We start from the raw sequence: 20748 nt of genomic DNA, 5'->3' as shown, positions 1-20748 counted from the left end.
AGGCCTCATCTTTAGAAGGGGCAGGTGGCAGAGAATGTGTGGATATATTTTAAAACACAGCATTTTAAAGCTAGGCATTAACCCAAACTAGGGATCTAAAAATAAGTTTATAGGAATTCCCACAAGGATCTCAAAGAAATATATATTCAATCCAGCCTCTTCTCTTCTGTTCATTGAAAATTCTGTGAATGTTTATAGGACAGTTTTCTTGGAGACCGCGTAGCACAATAGAAAAGACAAAGGCTTTGGAGCCAAATTCAACCAAGTCCGAATCCCAGATTCACTAGTTACTAGTTACAGGTTTGGGGCAAGTTAACCTCTTAGATTTTCAGGTTTCCTCAATTATAAAACGAGGGAAATCAATAAAGCCTATCTCATGTTATTCTAGAGGTAATTAAATGGGATAATGGGTATAAAGTACTTACTGTGCAGGTAGGTCCCTTCCATTTGCTCATTTATCAGGAAATTATTAACCACGTGTATTAACTATGTAGAAGGGGCTATACTAAATACTGTGAGCGATATAAAGCAGATGCAGACACAGAGCTTGCCTGCAAGAGGTGTGTACTCCAGTGGGGCCCTTGACAGAATAACTATAACATAATTGAGAAAATAATCAGTGTCTGGGGCAGGTACATATCCCCTAAGCAGGTACGCTTCCTTTGAACATGGATCAAATTGGGATTCAAAATGGATTACATTTTGAAGGCTGGTCAAGAAAAGGACAAAAAGTATTCCAAATTCAGGGTAACAGCTTAAGGAAAAACAGAGCTGGAGAACCAGGGGGCATGAGTTGAGAATAATGAGATTGTTTGCTACACCTAGGACTCAAACACAGGATAGATGAAAGGAGATAGTGGAAATAGGGGTTAGTAAGGTAGTTACATATCAGAGTGGCAGAAAGAGATTGAGAGAGTATGTACTCAGTTTCAAAGTCTGATGAAAAACATTAAGGCCCAAGATTTTTAAGCCAATTTTCAAGGCTAGCTACAAAAGCCAAGAGGGCCTAGCTACTGAAGTATCTACTCGCCATGCTTTTCTTGGCTGACTTCTGTTCGTAGAAATTTTGTGCCTCATATTGTAAATAGAACTTTCCAAATCGGATCATTAAAGAACACTTCCTACTCCAAACCCAAAAAACTGGGCTTTTTCCTTATCATTCCCATTTTGGAGGCTGCATCAACAGGGAAATGGAGTGGGATTGTTTTTATAGGCCTTCAGCTCACTGTAAATGTGCTTCTCAAGACTTGGCTGTTTGGAAGGGCCAATTATGCACTCAGCTCCTTTGTGTGTATTTGACTTCTCCTTCCAGATAATGAGCCATTCTCTCCACTTATTTCCCCTCAAGAAGACTGATCTCTTTAGCAACCTTTACTTTTGTTACATTCTCCAGTCCCGGGCAGTGATGATATTTATACATAAGACAGAGACATTTCTATGCTATGTTGGAAGTTTGAAGGAAGTGGGAGCCAATGACCTTTCACTTTGAAGCCAAAGAAAAACAAGCACAAATTCTTCCGTCTTGTTAAGAATGGGGACCAGACAGATTAGCAGAAAGGCTGTTCCATACACAGTGCCCAAAGCCTTTCTGCACTCAAACCTGTGTTATTTCTAGCATACCACTTTATTTTGATGAAGTTTGTATATTTCACCCAAATAGACATGGTTGCAACCATTCTTGGTGATTTCGTGGGTAGAAATGGATGTCCCATTTTATCACCCTCTTTGTTTATTCAAAATGGATTCTAGAGCCTGTAGGGGTGGATGTGTTCTAGGCTTGGGATAGAATTCCTCACCAATCTTGTGCTGGAATTTCCCACCTTCCCAGGTATGTATTTTTACTCAATTGGCAACACTTGATGTCACGATATTCTCTGCACGGGTCCTAAGGATGTCCTCGTCCTCTGTGGTTTCTTCCCAGGTGGGAAATTGGCAAGTGGAGTCCATGCAGTCTCACCTGTGGGGTTGGCCTGCAGACCAGAGATGTCTTCTGCTCCCACCTGCTTTCCAGAGAGATGAATGAAACCGTAATCCTGGCTGATGAACTGTGTCGTCAGCCCAAGCCCAGCACAGTACAAGCTTGTAACCGCTTCAACTGCCCCCCTGCCTGGTACCCTACACAGTGGCAGCCGGTGAGTTCTGGAGTTACCTGATAGTGGAGTTTGTGTATACAACTCTGATTCAGGGCAAGGGACACTGTCTTCAAGGAGCTCTGTCCCATTAAAGGAATGTTCAAAGTCTGTTCCTCCCTCCCTTCTTAGTACTCTCTCAACCTTATTCAAATCCAGATATTTTCACTATAAATACTGTGCTCTGTCTATGGTTTCACACCAGTGGAACCAAAAGCAATTCAAGACCCATCTGTTAAACTGAGTATATTCACAACAAAGTTTTTACCAAACTAAGAAAACATTTTTTAAAAAATAAGGACAGTGTGGTTGGTTTTCCACAAAGCTGAATTGGTTCTGAATTTGTGTCCTCTCTAGTTTTTTACTGTTTTAAAATTCCAAGAGGCCAGGGTATTAGGCAATGACTTTTCTTTTTTTTTCTTTTAAATAGAATTATTTATCAAAATAACAGATTAGAAGTCAAATCAATTCTAGAATTTTTAAAATTTTCCTGGTCCTATGAATTCCAAAAGTCTAGAGAGTATTTAAAGCAGGAGTTAACAAACTTCAGCCCAAAACCAGATCCATCTCACAAGAAGTTACTGTAAATGAATTTTTATTTGAACCAAGCCATGCCCATTCTTTTATGTATTGTCCGTGGCTGCTTTGGCACTGGAGAGGCAGAACAACATGGTTGTGACAGAGACCATTTAGTCTACAATACCTAAGATATTTACTCTGTCCTTTCACAGAAAAACTTTGCTGACCCACCCCCAAAAGCATACATAGTAATAATACAAACACAACTATTTTACCATAACACTCTATCTAAAAATCAATGTGTGTTTGTCAAGCTTCAGTTAAGTAATTTTTTTGCATGCCTTTAAAACACAGAAGTTTTAGATTATTTGGCTAGAACCTTATTTTGCGTTTGTTCTTTATGAGGATGTGAGAGGTACCCATACAGTGGTAATAATGGTCACAAAAAGTAAGCCTGGAAGGTGAGGGGGGCATGCATCCCAGTTTATCCCAGTTTTACTAAAACGGTTTTTCACTTTTGAAATTATCCCAATTGGGGTTCCTGGGTGGCTCAGTTGGTTAGGCACCCGACTCTTGGTTTCAGCTTAGGTCATGATGTCATGGGTCATGGGATCAAGCCCCCCTATCTAGCCCTGAAGCTCCACGCTCAGCAAAGAGTCTGCTCAAATATTCTCTCCCTCTGCCCTTGCCCCCACTCACTCTTGTCCTCTCTTTCTCTAAAAGTATATAAATCTTTAAAAAATTTTTAAGCATCTCAACTAAAATGATAAATTACATGGTTATCCAACTGAGGAGAGAGCATAGCAGCTTACACACCCTTGCCTTAGTGCTGAGAGGGGGCTGCCATTTCTAGACAGCCATGCATCAGAGGATGCTTTTCCACTATCACTTGGCAGAGACCCTTCCGTCTCTCTGCCCATCTTGGGACGATGATTTAGTAAAGTGCTCAATGAATCAAAGAGTAATCAGTGAGCAAAACTCTAAAATATAAAGCATCTGGAAAGAGATATTGACTATTTCCTTTTAGAGCTTAAATAGATATGGAGCTAAACTCATAAATACCATGTTACTATGTGATGGTTTGTGGAAATCAAGAGGATGTTATATATTTTGAATGCCTATGTACCAGTGTTCCATTTAGAAATATTATTACATACCTAACTAAAGTTAATCCTCTCAACGACCAGTGAAAGTAGGTTTTATTGTCTTCATTTTAGGTTTAAGGGAACTGAGGCTCATACAGGTAGCAAATTCAGGGTTGGCCATCAACCCAGTTTTATGCAATCCTTTCCCCTATACCTCATTGTTGGAGACTACTATGGCTGAAAGAGCCATCAGGGATTATGTATGAGTCCCCTTGTTCTACACATGATGTAACTGCAGCCTCGATATGGCCTTGCCAAGATCACAAAGCCTGGTTGAGACCCCAGGTCTCCTGGTTCTAGTATTTTTATACTGTTAGCTTTAACTAGAATGAATCCCTGACCTCAAACTGCACCACTAACTACTGCCAATGCTAAGACAAGACCGGAATCAATCTCCACTGTTGTATTAAGTCTCTATTAGGTCCATAGTAAGTTCTGGATAAAATGTTTATTGAATGACAAAATGAATGACTAGATAAAGAATACTGGCCCACAAGCCCTGAAAATTCTGACTTTATATGTTCTATAATATGTCTTATGGTTTTGGGTTCTAATATTGACCTAGCAGTGAATCTTAATGAAACACCAACCTCTTTTATTTTTTAGGATTTCATTCACTCATTCACTCATTCATGAGAGAGAGAGAAAGAGAGAGAGAGAACATGCAAGAGCAGGGAGAGGAGCACAGGAGGAGAGAGAGAGAGGATCTGAAGCAGACTCTCCACTGAGCACAGAGCCTGATGATGCAGGGCTCAACATCACAATCACGAGATCGTGACCTGAGCCAAAACCAAGAGTGGGATGCTTAACCAATTGAGCCACCCAGGGTGCCCCCCCACAACCTCTTTTTAATAGCCATATGTGTTGCTGAATAATGGCAGTGACCTATGACTTTTTTTTCCTTCGCTTTTTAGAACACATCCCTATACATGATTTCTTTGGGTCCTATTGCCACCACCACTACCACCATGCCCAGTATCCGCATGTAATACAGTGGATTTCCAAAAAGTCCATTATTCTTCCATTTTCCGCTTCTTAGGCCTGTTAAGACACAAATTTTTTTGAAAACTTTTTCTACTTCCTTCTATTAGAGAGAGGCCCTTTGGGGTTGAGTCAGATTTAAGTCCATTTTTCAGATCAGGAAACTAATAGAAAACAGCCCTTTGACGTCCATCCAGTGAGCTACTAACTACACTTTATTAAAATCTTTCAAAAGTATCTTCTTTACACGTAATACATAGTAATTGTGAAATATATTCTAACATAACAAGAAATAAGGAACATAGAAAGTGAAAGTCACCAGTGATTCTGTCCTCTAGAGAAATCCCCTGTAGGCATGTAGTGTATAGGATCTGTTTTTAAGAGTCCTTGGTCATTTTTAGGAATCTTTCTAAACCTAGAAGAAACAACAGACTATTCTTACATGAATTCCTAGAATACTACTTCTTTAGTTAAGCTTTGTTACATAAAATCAGCTAACATTGACCACTTGGTAAAGGAAAGGAAGTCCTTGTTTATGCCATATGGTGAAATAAGTCAGGAGTAACCTGGGGGGCTCCAAGGTGATTGGCTGTTGTCTTAGGACCCCCCCTTAAGTAAAAGACACCAGGTGTTGACCTTCCATTTGCCTGACTAGCCCTCTGGTTCCTTGGTAGTCCTTCTTAGAACAAGGGAACCTGTTGTGCATTCATATGCTCTTTTCTATTTGGATTTACTAGAGGATAGTGCTGAGGTCTCTAATCCTTCCACACCAGCCTTAAGTCTTTCTTCATATGAAAGAAAAACAGATGTAGTGTCAACTTTCATTCAAAGGATGACATAATAACATGATGAACATTAGCTTTTGAGGAGAGAAACTACTTCTCCTTGCTCTTTGAACACTGAGCTACCATTGACTTCATGTGTATACTTTTCTTCCTGGGGTAAAAAAAAGCACAAATTCCATGAATTGTCATCTTCCGGGAAAAAAGTGCAATGTCCTTTGTCTTTTGTGGAGCATTTGCCTGACAACTGGCAAGTGGCCAATAGTCACCCATTCTGCAGGTCTGGAGAGGACTAGCATGCAGTCCAGGTACATATGTTAAAATTTTATTTTAAGAAACAAGTAGAAGGGAAACAAAAATCTAATTCTAGCTCTGGCTTAGGGGCCTTCTTTATTTCAGTTCAGCAACTTAATACTGCATCCCTTGTTTTTTTTTTTTTTCCCTCTGGCTTTGTGTAAACGACTCATTTATCTTTATCAATTTCGCTTTAATACCCTGTTGGTCTGTGTTTAGTTTTGAAACACATATTTAGTGCATAGGTGTCCTGAATCTTCTCTAACTTATTAAATACACCCATCATCATCATCATCATCATCATCATCGTCGTCGTCTTTGGTGTTGGCTATGTGTTGCTTTATATACACCACACAAGGGATCATATCCTGCTGGTGTGTTACAGCACCATGATTGAGAACCACTGTGATGCACACCATAAGTCCATCTGAGTCACTTTGATCATGACGGTATTCTGCTAGGGAATTTTTCAGTTACATTCCATTGCCATATAGTAAAGCCAGATGCCTTAGTCAAGACCTTCATCCCTCAGCGCATCTGCTCCTGCCCATCTCCCACCATGCTTCTCCCACCCCTGCTTGTACATTTCTGTTTGCCCATGCTTCCCCTGCCCACAGGCAGTTCCCCTCCCCTCTGCTTGTCCAACTGGATGGGAGTCCCACCTCCTCTACCAGGGCTCCTCCGCCCTTCTCCTGCATGGAAGTGACATGATGTTCATGGTCAGTGCTGCTCATTGACCAGTCACATACTACCTTACCTGAATGGGCACTTTCCTGTGACTTCTGAGTTAGACCATAAGGTTGATGGGACAGAGACCAAGTGTCAGCATAGAGCTTAGCGCTGGAAAGTTCCATGGCAAGACTGCAGTCTATTTGTTGAGCACTTACCCATTTCAGGACCTTCTCTCTCTTTTTTTAAAGATTTTATTTATTTATTTGACAAAGAGATCACAAGTAGGTAGAGAGGCAGGCGGGGATGGGGGAAGCAGGCTCCCTGCTGAGCAGAGAGCCTGATTCAGGGCTCGATCCCAGAACCCTGAGATCATGACCTGAGCAAAAGGCAGAGGCTTAACCCACTGAGCCATGCAGGGGCCCTAGGACCTTCTCTTTTTAATAAGAGCAGCACTTACTGTGTTTCAAGCACAGTTCTAGGCACTTTACAAATTTAACTCATTGAATCTTCATTATCCTTTGTGACCATTACTACTGTCCTGCCCATTCCACGGATGAGGGGGTGTAGAGACCTGTGAAGTTAGCACGAATTCCAACTTTATATAGTGTATATGGTAGAACTCTTTCTACTGTTCTCACATTTTCTTTTCTAATCCCTAAAGCAACCCTACAAGGAAACAAGGCTCAGAGAGGCTGTCCTTGTCCTGGGTCACATAGCCAAAAAAAAGCAAAGGGGTCTTGTAGGCTTCAAAACCCCTTCTCTTCTCCATTGTGTAATTCAACTGTCCTGAGACCTCTTTACCATTTTCTCCAAAGTATTAAATTGTGGCAGAATCTGACACCAGCCTAAAAGCCAGCAGTTTATATTAAAAGTCACTATTTGTTGCCTTATCCAGGGTAGTTAATCTGTGCGAGTTTCTTGTTGCTGCTATAACAAATTATCACACATTTAGTGGCTTACTACAATGTAAATTCACTATCTTACAGCTTTGGAAGTCAGAAGTCTGAACTCAGTTTCACTTGGCTAAAATCAAGGGGTTGGCAGGCCCATGTTCCTTCCAGAGGCTCTAGGGGAGAATCCATTACCTTGTCTCTTCCAGCTTCTAGAGGCTGCTTGCTTCCTTGGCTCATGCCCCTTCTTCCAACTTCAAAGCTCTTCACTCCAACCTCTGATTCTGTCCTTTCTCTCTGATTCTGCCCTCCTTCTTCCGTCTTATAAGGACCATTATGATGACACTGAGCCCACCTGGATAATTCAGGCAATCTCTCCATCTTCAAAAGCCTTAATCACATCTGCTAAGTTGCTTTTATGATGTAAAATAACATTTTCACAGGTTCCAGAGATGAGGACACAGATATCATTGCTCAGCCTACTATGGTCTATACTTAGATTATGGGCTGACCAAGCATTAACTTCTATTGGCACAAGATCCTTGAAATTAAAATCTGCCTTCAACTATCACTCTGCTCACCACTCTCTGTGAGTCTTTCTTTATTAATTTTTATTCTAAAAAAAATTGAAAAGAGAAATGAGAAGAAAAGAGATAGATGCTCGAAGGGTTAATTGAAATGAATTAGGGAGTCCGCTCTGAAGCATAATTTATATTTCTCTATATTACACATGTTTTATGATCACGATTGTGTCCACCCAACTGTGCACACATATTGCACACATCTGTGTAGAGACTGAAACAATCACCACGGCCCCTGTTTTCTCCCTTGCTTAAAACTGTGATTATGCGGTCATTTCCCTATAAATTTTGTTTTTTTTTTTTAAATCAGGGTTACAATACAAAATGCCTATAGTGTAGCTATATAAAAAGATATATGTGAGAAGAGTCCCTGCTGGTAAAATGAAGAAAAAAGAGGAATTTTAATGACAACTACAAATGCTGGAGAATTCATTTTTTTTCATTTTTAGATTAAAACACACACACAGAAAAGAATGATTTTGGTCTGGATTTGAGGGCTGAAGCCTGGCAGAAAAAATCAATTGAGTCATCAGTTTTGTTACATTCCAGTGACTAAAATATAAATCCTCATAATTTAGAAACCATGCTTATTTAACATGTTGTATCCAGGAGGAAAAAAACCCTATTAAGATGTTTGTATCATTTTTGGTAGTTGTTTTATAAGACAATGGACCCTTGATCCTTTAGAACCAACAATAAATGTAAGCAAAACAAAGATTAGAAGTAAAATTTCATATGTGCAGTGTTTTCATTTTTATTTATTAGCAGAACATTCTTTGTAATAATTGCCCTGGATTTTAGTGGGTGTGCTGTCCCATGTTTCATATAGTAACAGAATATTAAACCCAGAAGATAAACTGTATTTCTAGGCAATTCTAATCTACAGAATGGTTGGGGTAGAAATTTTGTCCTTGTTTAATCATTTTGAGTGAGATTCCAGTCCTCATTTTCTTTATTTCTCTGAGCCCTAATCACTGTGTCTCAGTTTGACCTCGGTTGTATACCAAGCACTGTCTCTCGAACCTCTCAGTCTTGCATATCACAAAGTTACCTCAAATTCTAAAGGTCTAACACCAAGCTACCCACCACCTTTGCAGGAGACCCAGTCTTCCTTCCTGGGTCATATCACCTTCTAGAATGTTCTCTAGCCCATTCTTGTGGTTCCAGTCCTCACAATGAACCAAACCATTACAAACAGCCTTTTACTTGTGTCCCCCGCATTGTTTTATTTCTCATCCATTGTGCCCCAAGTTGGTATCAACGGTTCTTTACTACACGCCCTCTGTTGAGCCTTTAAAATATTAACGTGTGCTGAGAGCCTCCAAATAGATGGTATGGACTGTTATTTAGACTCAGTGGACTGGGAGGCTTTTCTCCGTGGTACACCTGTTAATATCTCACAGGGCAGTACTCTCTAGAACCCATCAGCCTTCGTTACCTGAATTATTTTCTACAAACTGGATCATGTTACCCCCACTTTAAAATCCTTAATGACATCCTATGGTCTTAAGATTTTGTCTGGATATGCCCAAGACCCTTCAATTCGCCCCTCATGGCATGGGATACCCCTACCTCTGTAGAGCCTTCACTGATTTTCCATAAAGACTTAGTTGCCTCTCCTCTGTATTACCTCTTTTGTAAAACTGATCACATTTGGTAATTTTCCCCCTCACTAGACTGCAACTATCTGAGGCTTAGTAAACAATTTTTAGTCATCTTAAACTCCCAGCACATAATAGGGTACCTGGCACTCAGCAAGTACTCAATAAGTGTTTGATGAAACAATGAATGAGTAAATGAAGAAAGGAATGCAATGAGTTAGAAACTACAAACTGAACATGTTATGTTGAAACTAGAAAGCTGACCTTAGGAAGAACATAAATGTCACTTTGTGTTGGGCTCAATAATATGACTTGAGCGACCAAGGAAATGAACTCAGCATTCAGTAAATGAAGCCACCAAGATGAAACCAAAGGTCTCAAGACAGGCAGAATTTTTTAGTGTGTTGATCATGGGAAAGTCTTTTAAAAATACAAGGCACTTAGGCCGCTCTAATTGCGTATAGAAACATAACTTTTAGGGGCACCTGGGTGACTTGGTTGGTTAAGCAATCAAGTCTTGGTTTGCTCAGGTCAGATCTCAGGGTCATAAGATCAAGCCCCATGTGGGGCTCCACACTCAGCAAGGAGTCTGCTTGGGACTCCCTCTCCCTCTGCTCCTCCCCTCTCAAGATAAATGAATGATTTTTAAAAAGTTACATTCCTTTTTGTTTTTAAGATTTTATTTATTTATTTGACAGAGATCACAAGTAAGCAGAGAGGCAGGCAGAGAGAGAGATGGGGAAGCAGGCTCCCTGAGGAGCAGAGAGCCCAATGCGGGGCTCGATCTCAGGACCCTGAGATCATGACCTGAGCCGAAGGCAGAAGCTTAACCCACTGAGCCACCCAGGAGCCCAAGAAATGAAACTTTTAAGTGCTCCCCTTATTGTAAATTTTTTACTTTCTTATAAAAGTAATGAATCTATGACCTTATTATCATAAAACACGTATGATGGCAAAGATAAGCAACAAAATACTGTTTTTTGTTATTTATTCAATTTATGGCACATATTTAAAAAATAATACCCCTATAATACCCCTTACTAGAGCTCTACCTCTTATACCACAATTTCATTTTAAATGATTCATAAAGGCAAACATTTTTCATTTAGTTTTATTAAATTTCTCTTGCTGTTCTCTTTAAAATTTTCTTCTTTGCCTTCTGCTTCTCACTTCAGAACTATCAGCCTTGTCAGGCAATCTCAACCTGTTCACAAAGTTGTCAGAGACTTTGGAAACTTTATTATTTGAAATTTTATCTATGGTTTTTAAGAATTTCTAACAATGCCATTTCAACAATGTAAACCCACCGAGAAAACTTTTTTTTTATTAACATATAGTGTATTATTTGTTTCACGGATACCGGTCTGTGATTCCTCAGTCTTATACAATTCACAGCACTCATCATAGCACATACCCTCCCCAATGTCCATCCCCCTGCCACTCCATCCTTCCCACCCCATCCCCTCCAGCAACCCTCAGTTTGTTTTCTGAGATTAAGTCTCTTATGGTTTGTCTCCCTCTCTGGTTTCATCTTGTTTCATTTTTCCCTCTTTTCCCCTATGATCCTCCATCTTCTTTCTCAAATTCCTCTTATCTGTGAGATCATATGATAATTGTCTTTCTCTGATTGACTTATTTCACTTAGCATAATCCCCTCTAGTTCCATCCACGTCATTGCAAATGGCAAGATTTTGTGGGTTTTGATGGCTGGATAGTATTCCACTGTGTATATATACCACATCTTCTTCATCCATTCATCTGTTAATGGACATCTGGGCTCTTTCCATAGTTTGGCTATTGTGGACATTGTTGCTATAAACAGGGAGGCGCAGGTGCCCCTTCGGATCACTACATTTGTATCTTTGGGGCAAATACCCAGTAGTGCAGTTGCTGGGTCATAGGGTAGCTCTATATTCAACTTTTTGAGGAACCTCTGTACTGTTTTCCAAAGTGGCTGCACCAGCTTGCATTCCCACCAATAGTGTAGAAGGGTTCCCCTTTCTCCAAGGAAACTTTTTTGAGCAAAGATGAGACAAATGTTTAAGAGCAAACTCCCTGATAATATTAACTTATCTAGAGAGCTGTCTACCATACCTGGAGGGTCAGAGCACCCAGCAGCACCCACGTGGCATCTGGCTAAAACCCACTGCCAACTTACTTAGAAGAAGCTTCTGGTTAATGATAAGACAGCTCAATAAAAGGTGGATGTTCAGCCCATCAGCTGGATGTTTGTGTCACATCTTTTAAACATCTGGATTTGGGGATCTTTTGTTCATCCAATCATCAATTCAACAAGCACTTATGAAGTGCGTGCTCTTTGCCAGATGCTACACTAGACACTGGGGAATAGAAAGAGGAGTGCATTCCCTTTCATCAAAAGATGCATAATCCTGTGTGCGTGCAGGGAGGCACTGCAGGGCAGGGATTGGTTTGCAGGCACATAAACAACTGGCCCTTATAGGAGAAACGCAGTACCCTTTTGGTTTAAGGCAGGGTGGGAGGTGACTCATTCTTTGAGCCTTTGAATGGGGCCTTCAAAGATGTCTTAAAAGTTTCTGGATAGCAAAGAGGCAAAGGACACTGCTCACAGAGTAAACAAGGTGATCAAAGGCCTAGGCAGAGAAGGGATCTGTATGCCAGGGAAGGGCACATTGTCCCCATGGCAGGCCAGCAAGGAACAGTGGCTTGGCAGCTCAGCACAGGTTGGGCTCGAGCGTGAGCATTCTCCCAGGCATTCTCAAGGAGTCTGAACCTTACCCCCTGGGTACTAAGAATTTCCCAGAAGTTTTCTGTGTAGTTCAAATTCCCAAACAATAAGCTGATTTTCCTTACATTTTCTGGTAGCTGCCTTGTCACCATATGGTCACAGACTCGTGCATGGCACTGAGGGGAATCCCCTGAGGGTCTTTCCCTTAAATCAGGTCCTATCTACCCAGGGATGACCTGACTAGGTTCTGTTTCATGAATGGTCACCACCTTTGGCACAATCATATTACAGCACCACCCTTTAAATAAGACCAGTGATTTTCCTCATCCATTTCCTCCGTTTGAAAGAGAAGATTAATCTGCATTTTTCCTTATTGCCACATTCGCTAAGAAGCGCTACCTGAGTAGCTTAGATGAGAGAGCTCTTCTTATGAGGCTACTTGTTTGTTTGGGAAGCATTTATTCAAATTGAAAGAAACCCCATGTGTCTTCTTAGATATTTAGAAAAAAGAAAACTTCAGCCATCAAGCATTGAAGAGATCTATAGTCCTACCAACCCAACATATTAGTGAAGTGCCGAAAATCTCAGTCACCAGGTAACAGAAACTTTAAGAACATGTTCTCTATGCCTCCACAGACTCAACGGGACTCATGGGGGATTTGATTGTGAGTTATAATCAAAGGATTAGAAGAAAAGTGGTTTGATGCGATTTGGGGGCTTAGGGGATAATGATTTTATGAATCAGCTATGATTTCTCTCAAAGAAAAATATACTGCATTTCCACTGCAGTGTAGATGTATTTATATCCACCACACCTAAATGTCATTTTCCTCCAGGATCAGTTATAAAATGAGCTACTGTTTAGCTCACACCCTGAACAGTTTTTTACTAGGAAAAAGAAATTGTTAATTTTAAAAGAAAAAAAAATTTAGAGAAGGCGTGGAAGAAAACTAGAGCTGGAGACATCTGATCTTAAGGTCTCTCTTACTTGAGAGGTAACACTCTCACACTGGGGGGAAGTTTTGAATGCAATTCTCAAACACTAATATAAGCAACAAAAGAACCCAAATGCCTTTCTTCATAGAGTTAACAGGATAATGGATGATAATTTCCAGAGGGATAAGAGCTATGTAAAGAGCTATTTAAAAATAAAAAATAATAAATAAGCAAACGGAGGCTAATAGAATAGCTAATAGAATAATGACTACTTTGGCTACCCTAGTCTAGGAGGTTAAGGATGGGTTCTCCAAGCAGGTAAGAATGAAATTAAATCTGAATCATTAGAAACACTCAGCCATGTGAAGATGTAAGAGGAAGGTGGGCCAGGTGTGAGAAGAGCAAGTGCAAAGGCCCTGTGGGAGAAACAACACACACACACAACCAGTGTGGCTGAAATATGCAGAGAAAGGGGAGACGTGTATAAGATAAGATTGCAGAGGTGTGTCAGGTTCTGCTTGCTCACTCCTAGAACCGAGAACCTAGAACCATGCTTGGTATTGAATAAATTTCTGTCAAATGAATGAATGAATTTAAAATTTAAGTAAAAGAGTCTCAAAATTCCTTCAGGGTAGAGACTAGAACATGTAAGTGCTTTGCTGGTCAGGGTTCCAGGAGTTTGGATTTTATTCTAATCACAAGGGAAAGTCATCAAAGGCTGTTAAACATAGGAATTGGATGATCTGGTAAATGCTTTGAAAACATCATTCTTGCTACTGTATGGAGAATGGACTATAGATATGCTGAATGTTTTCCATTGCTCTTGTAGATCCACTCTACCTTCCCCACCTGTGTCTCAGGAGGCTGACCGTATAGACTCTACCTTCTGGCTTCTACTTGTGTTCAACCAATGGCATTTTCAGCAGGCTATCAGGAGAGAGGCTGTCTTCAGACTGAGTACACCATCCATATCCCGCTAGGACCTAACTGAGAAAACTAGAGATTGGTTAGGAAGCTTTGTAGTAGTCTAAGCAAGAGATGATGATATCTTAATTTCTTATTTGTTGTGGAGGTAAATCTTATTGATTTTGAGGGACATCTGAAAGTATTTGCTCATGAATTGACTTTCAGGGAAGCGGTGGTGAGAAAAAGGAAACTCTCAAGACATTTCCTACATTTCTGTCTTGCTTATGGCACCATCCAGTAGATGGGAAAGACTGAGAGGAGAGCAGATCTGGGGCAAGGATGGAAGGGCAAGCTCAAAAGTTCCATTTTGGACATATTTGGGTCAAGATGCCTGTTTGTATTTAAGTGGACATGTTGAGTAGGCGGAGGGGAGAAGTTGGAGCTTGAGATTCAAATTTTTGACTCGCCAGCATAAACTTTGTTTTTTCCAGACTGTTACAATTTGAACAAAATTACATTAAGTTCATGGAAAAATTTTAATAATTCATAGAATGGAAAGAATTGCAGAGCATGGTTAGTTGTATAATTATAAAGGAGTCCCAAAGAAGGGCTGAATGCTGAAGGTCAAAATTAATATGATGATAGAATAACTGGGTGGTTGGAAGTGAAGATTCAATAAAAATAAGGGGAGGCTGAACCTCAAAAGTCATGCAGGAGACTACGAAAACAAATGTAAACCCTTCGCTGTCTAACAAGAAGGCATATTTTAAGTCAATGGAACTCTTACCCACTAATTGAATTTCCCCCAACCACCAACTTCAATTCCACAAATATTTATTAAGGATTTACATTCATAGAAAACACTGTGTTAGGCAGTGTGGGTACAAAATGCATTGCAGAAGTAAAATGCTTTGAGATTTTGTTAAACTGCTACTAAACGAGAACTAAAATTAAGGTTTGCTTCTGCCATCAGTGAAAAGGCCAGGGAACCATTGAAATCAGTCAGAGAGGCTAAAGGCCTGGCCTACTCATGGCTTGAGTCATTAGCTCTGAGGCTGTAGATGTGTCCTTAATAATAAACATCGGGGTGCATGTGCCCCTTCGGATCACTACATTTATATCTTTGGGGTAAATACCCAGTAGTGCAATTGCTGGGTCATAGGGTCTACTTTCAACTTCTTTTTTTTTTTTAAGATTTTATTTATTTGACAGAGAGAGACACACCAAGAGAGGGAACACAAGCAGGGGAAATGGAAGAAGGAGAAGCAGGCTTCCTGCCTAGCAGAAAGCCCGACTTGGGGCTTGATCCCAGGACCCTGGGATCATGACCTGAGCTGAAGGCAGACGCTTAACCGACTGAGCCACCCAGGCGCCCCTACTTTCAACTTTTTGAGGAACCTCCATGCTGTTTTCCAGAGTGGCTGCACCAGCTTGCATTCCCATCAGTGGTGTAGGAGGGTTCCCCTTTCTCCACATCCTTACCAGCATCTGTCATTTCCTGACTAGTTAATTTTAGCCATTCTGACTGGTGTGAGGTGGTATCTCATTGTGGTTTTCATTTATATTTCCCTGATGCGGAGTCATGTGGAGCCCTTTTTCATGTGTCTGTTGGCCATTTGGATACAAACTTTTTACATTTTAAATCCAAATAAAGGCTGCTCACCACTGGTTTGAAGGTCGGAAGGCTCTAGGATTAAAAGCCCTAAGTAGACAAAGTTGACAGCTTTTTTAAATTCATCATCTAGTAGTTCTGTGACCTCAAGCCAGTCACAATGGCAGACAGAGGGCAGGTTTGCATGAGCAGCATCCAAATAACTACCAGTTCTAACAGAGGCTTTCCTGGGTTGTACGGCGACCCCATGTTTATTTTATTCTCATTGGAAATGGTGGAGGGGTGGAGAGATGGTTCATTTGGAGAGATGGTTCTCAATCCTGGTTGTACAGAATTACTTGGGAGATTTGTTATTTTTTAATTTAAAAATCCGGTGCATGGGACCCACCTCCCAGAGTTTCTGATTTAATGGTTCTGAGATGGGATCCCTCTAGGCTTCAGTACTTTTGAAAAGCTCCCAAGTGATTTTAAAGTGCATGCAGGGTTGGGACCACTAAGAGAGGGTGACAGCTGGACCACAGCACCATTCTGACTATATTCAGTGTATCACCAGCCTAACCTTGACTGTGAGCACAAATCCCACTTGCATTTCCAAGTACAGTTTACTGAACACAGACACCCCACTACAGTGTGCTCGCACGCGCGCACACACACACACACACACACACATGTTCTGAGAGGCCAGTGCTGCAGCAGGAGCTGCTTCTTCAGCAAAACCCCTCAGATTTGTTTTCCCAGGCCAACCTCCCAGTGAGCCCAAGGGCAGCAGGTGGAAGCAAAGGAGTATTCTGGAAGAAAGCAGAGTACTCCCTAGAATGTTGCCAGTAAAGCATCCCCAGCATAAAGCAGTCCTCACTTACTGATCTAAAAATAACAAAAAGATCCAACTAAAAATGACAGAAAACCCAAAGTCACAATGGCTTAAATAAGGGAAAAAAGTATTGCCCCCTCATATAAGCCCAGACCATCCAGGGTCCGTGTGGTGACGTCACAATCAGGAAGCTAGGCTGCTTCCATCTGTTTGCCTATCATTGTCCAAGACAGGAGGTTAAATTTTAGGCCTCATGTTCACCTTCTAGCCAACAAGAAGGAGAATAGGAAGGGGGAAATGTTACCCTCATTTTAGGGTCATCTCCCTGAAAGTGCACACCACCCTGCCATGAATATCTCATTGGCCAGCCCCGAAGGGCCGAGTGCACCTCCACGGAACATCGACAAATATAGTCTGTATACTGGGAAGTCATGTGCCCAGCTAGAAATTGGGAGCTCCTTTGTTACTGCAAGGGAGTGGCCTACTGGGACAAGAGCCAACAGTCTGGGCCTGAGAGCGCCCCCCTTTCCCCTCATGTGGTGGGACTGTAACTATAAGTTACATGTAAACAACATACTTGACTGGGGTCCCACTGAAATCCACTGACATAAGACTATTTTCCTGTATCCTGAATTCCAATGGCTCTTGCTCCCTCCCATTGCCCTGAGAAATCACCAGTCCTGCAAGAAGAGTGTTCCGGGGCGGGGGGGTCCTTCAGGAAACCAGGGTAGAATGGATGTTTACACTTAGAGAGAAAGGCCTGCCTTCCGTGCAGATTAATTCTTGCAGATTTACACCGATGGCAGGAGATCTCTCCTATTCCTTCTGGAAGCTGCACAGACTACTTTCACTGGGTTGTAAATACGTTTAACACTCTATTATACTAACCCTTTAGACCAGTTGTTTTGGGGGGCTGCAAATCATAGTTGAGGGACAACTTTTTATCATTCAAAGGCCCTGGAAATACCTGGATGCTCTAGAGAAATACTTGAAATCAAGACTGGAAAGAGTAGATCTTGCTGCAAAATTCATTTCAAGGAAAGGAAGCAAATCCTTGGGGTCGGTTCTTGGTTTATCTTCTTCTGTTGTTTTGTCCCACTCTTTACACAGCCAAGGCTAAGGTAAGGATTGGCTGTCGTCACACATACCACTCTCCTAGGTTCAGTTGATTTTCTCTTCCTTCCCCAGTGTTCCAGGACCTGTGGAGGGGGCATCCAGAAGCGTGAGGTTCTTTGCAAACAGCGCATGGCTGATGGCAGCTTCCTGGAGCTTCCTGAGACCTTCTGTTCAACCTCGAAACTGGCCTCCCAGCAGGCCTGCAAGAAAGACGACTGTCCCAGCGAGTGGCTCCTCTCTGACTGGACAGAGGTAGGTATGCTCCTCAGAAGGAGAGGATGAAAGACTCCAAAGGAAGAAAAGAAGGCACCACAAACTTACACAAACAGAAGATGAGAACAGAATGAGACAATCCACCTAACATGATGGAGAGGTATTTTTGTGACCAGTTATACCACAGTGTGTACAACCTGCTTTTAACTAGGCTGCAGGGACCTGAGGTAAGTTGCCAGGCCTTACATAACAATCAGAAGCATGGAGCTGTAAACCGGCTCCTTGTGGGACAAAACCAGGCCTTGTTTGGCTCGGAATATTTTTCAGAAGACCCCGTTATTCTACCTTTATCCGCACACCCACCTTCCCGACCTCCCGGCACCTCCTCCCCCCAGATGTTTTTAGTCTCTTTTCAGAAAAGGCAAAGCCTCTCTGATTATTCCCTTCCAAGTTACTGGACAATAAGGAACATGATTTATTAAGAAAAGAAGGCCAGGGAAATTCTGCATCTTTACTGTCCATTTCTTGGCTGCAAGATGTTAACAACTTCCCAGCAAGAGAACTTCATTTCCCCTGTTGTTTGCGTCTGGGGGGATGATTACGTCAGCTTCCACTGTTCCTGACTTGCCTCGTAAGTTAGGGATATACCCCCAACTGACCTACTTTTCTAAATAATTCCTATTCGAACACTAGCATAAATTAAGTCATTTACACCCAGCTTTAACTTGTTTTCACCCCCTATACTCCTGCTGGGAATTGCCTACAGCTCCCCCAGCTTCATAGGCATGTGTGTCTCCCAGAAGGAAGCACCCCCCAAAAGTATTGCCTCATAAGCCAATTTAACCCAGGACAGAATCACCAGGCCTGAAGTGAAAAATCTTTGTGTCAAAAACAGATTCAAGACCCTGCCCTCTCTTGCACTGAACCATTTGAACTGGGCTTGCTGATCCCATTCCCTTCTTCCTATGGTTGTGTGTGCGTGTGTGCTGTATGTATACAATGGCATGGGGCTGCTGTAGGTCGAAACCAAACTGCCCCTGAAAATTAAAATGCCACCTTTTCCAACCTGGGTTCTTAGAATTCTTGCCCCTTATCAACTCATACAGAGTTCACTCAGATGGTGTCTACTAAGGGCAGTGCAAGGGTGAGTTAACCTACATCACCACAGGTTTTGTAATTTGGCAGTAAAAGTGCCTTCTGGTGCTGTCTCACCCCAAATGTCTCAGAACGGAAGTAGGTATGATTATTTTTCTTAAATTTTAGAAATAATTTTCTTTCAGCACAATAAGGGATTAAAGCATGTAAAATCAGCATGTTTGTGTGCGCATGCACATGTGTGCATGAACATGTTAGTTTCAGTTTTTCCGTGGAATGTTGATTTGGGGTAGGGTACTATATGGGAAAAATCTTAACAAAACTCACAGTGCGGGAGAGTGCACTGGTGTAGTTGCCAAGTGAGTGACTCTGGAGGAAGACTTCCTCCCAGGGCCATTTTTTAAAACGTGTCCTTCCACTAAGTCTTTCGGTGATGCTTGCCAGGAGTGAGCTGCTGAGGAAGGGACTTGTGGGTATTATAATTGTCCTCCCCTGTTCCTGGAGTTTGTGGCCTCTGAGCACATGGGACACAGAGAATTCAGGCCTAAAATTCTTTTAGTCCTGTAGATTTGAAGCAGGGACCCTTGTGATTAGGCACTAAGAAAAGGAGACTGCCAAATTGAGGTCCTCTGGGGCCCATTAAGTATCACAGACCTTTAGAACAGTGTCATGTGTGCTTAGGAGTTAGACTCACAGGGGCGCCTGGGTGGCTCAGTCGGTTAGGCATCCGACTCTTGACTTTACCTCAGGTTGTGCTCAGGGTCACGAGGGTCATGAGATGGAGCCCCACATTGAGCTCTGCAGTGGGCGTGGAATCTGCTGAAGATTCTCCCTCCCTCTCCCTCTGCCCCTCCCCCATCGCTTGTGCACGCTCACGCTCTCTTGCTCTCTCTCTCTCTCTCTCTCAGAAAAAGATTACAAAAGGAGTTAAGCAAATTTAGATTCCAATCCTGACTCTGCCACTTTCTGGCTCTCTAACCTCAGGCTCACTATTTAACCTTTCTAGGCCTCAGTTTGTGTATGTGAATACTGGAGATGATAATGTCTGCTCATGTCGTTCTTGGGAGGCTTCAGTTAAACAAGGCATGTAAACTACCCCGTGCCTAGTAAAAGTGAGCCCTGTTATTGTTATGATTCTCTTCCACCCCTGCTCATTGTCAGGAGGAGAGGAAATAAAAGACGGTACTTCCCTTGACCAGCTGGACCCAGGGTCATGGCCCAGCCTTCCTGCAGGCTTTATCATTCTTCCTAGGAAGAGGAAATTACACTTCGGGAAGTAGGACAGCTTTAGCCCTTCTCCACTGAATATTCTTAAGTGCTGGGTTATCTGGGTTGATGAATGGAAATTCCAAACATTGGGGAGGGGCTAGGAATGGTAGGAAGTAGGAAGTAATCACCAATTCACTGGGATTTAACTCAAGCTGGTGCCATACAAATGAGCTCTGGGGGGTGTTCATGGAGTCTCCCATTGGCCCTGTCATCCCAACAGCCCTTGCCTTGGCCCTCTCACTGAGATGAAACACACATTCCACATTCCCCACCCCCAAGGCTCCCCTTGGAGAAAGGAAGACCTGGATGATCTATGGGTGTTTTTCATCCTCAACTATCTGGGCTCAATCTTACAGTTACTGCACAGAATCCCCCAGAGACAGAATTAAGCCAAAATTTTAGACACTTCAAATAAAATTACTTTCAGATTCTATTTTGAGACTAAAGTTCTTCTTTAAAAGAATTCCTTGCATCTTTTGAAATAGTTGG

At 41.9% G+C, this 20748-nt stretch overlaps 1 protein-coding gene across 3 annotated transcripts in view; it reads left to right on the top strand.

Annotated features, from left to right (window-relative positions):
• ADAMTSL1 (ADAMTS like 1) overlaps positions 1-20748 on the top strand; it is a 904787-nt gene that overhangs the window by 738658 nt on the left and 145381 nt on the right. For all 3 annotated transcript variants that reach the window (XM_032880520.1, XM_032880523.1, XM_032880522.1), the window contains exons 16-17: positions 1922-2132; positions 17755-17934. In XM_032880520.1, coding sequence (XP_032736411.1) covers positions 1922-2132; positions 17755-17934 — 391 coding nt within the window. The remainder of the gene's footprint in view (positions 1-1921; positions 2133-17754; positions 17935-20748) is intronic.

Source organism: Lontra canadensis, unplaced genomic scaffold, assembly GCF_010015895.1.
Source record: "Lontra canadensis isolate GAN:19392208 unplaced genomic scaffold, GSC_riverotter_1.0 scaffold70, whole genome shotgun sequence".
Classification (NCBI taxonomy): domain Eukaryota; kingdom Metazoa; phylum Chordata; class Mammalia; order Carnivora; family Mustelidae; genus Lontra; species Lontra canadensis.
This window is presented reverse-complemented; position numbering and strand designations above follow the sequence as displayed.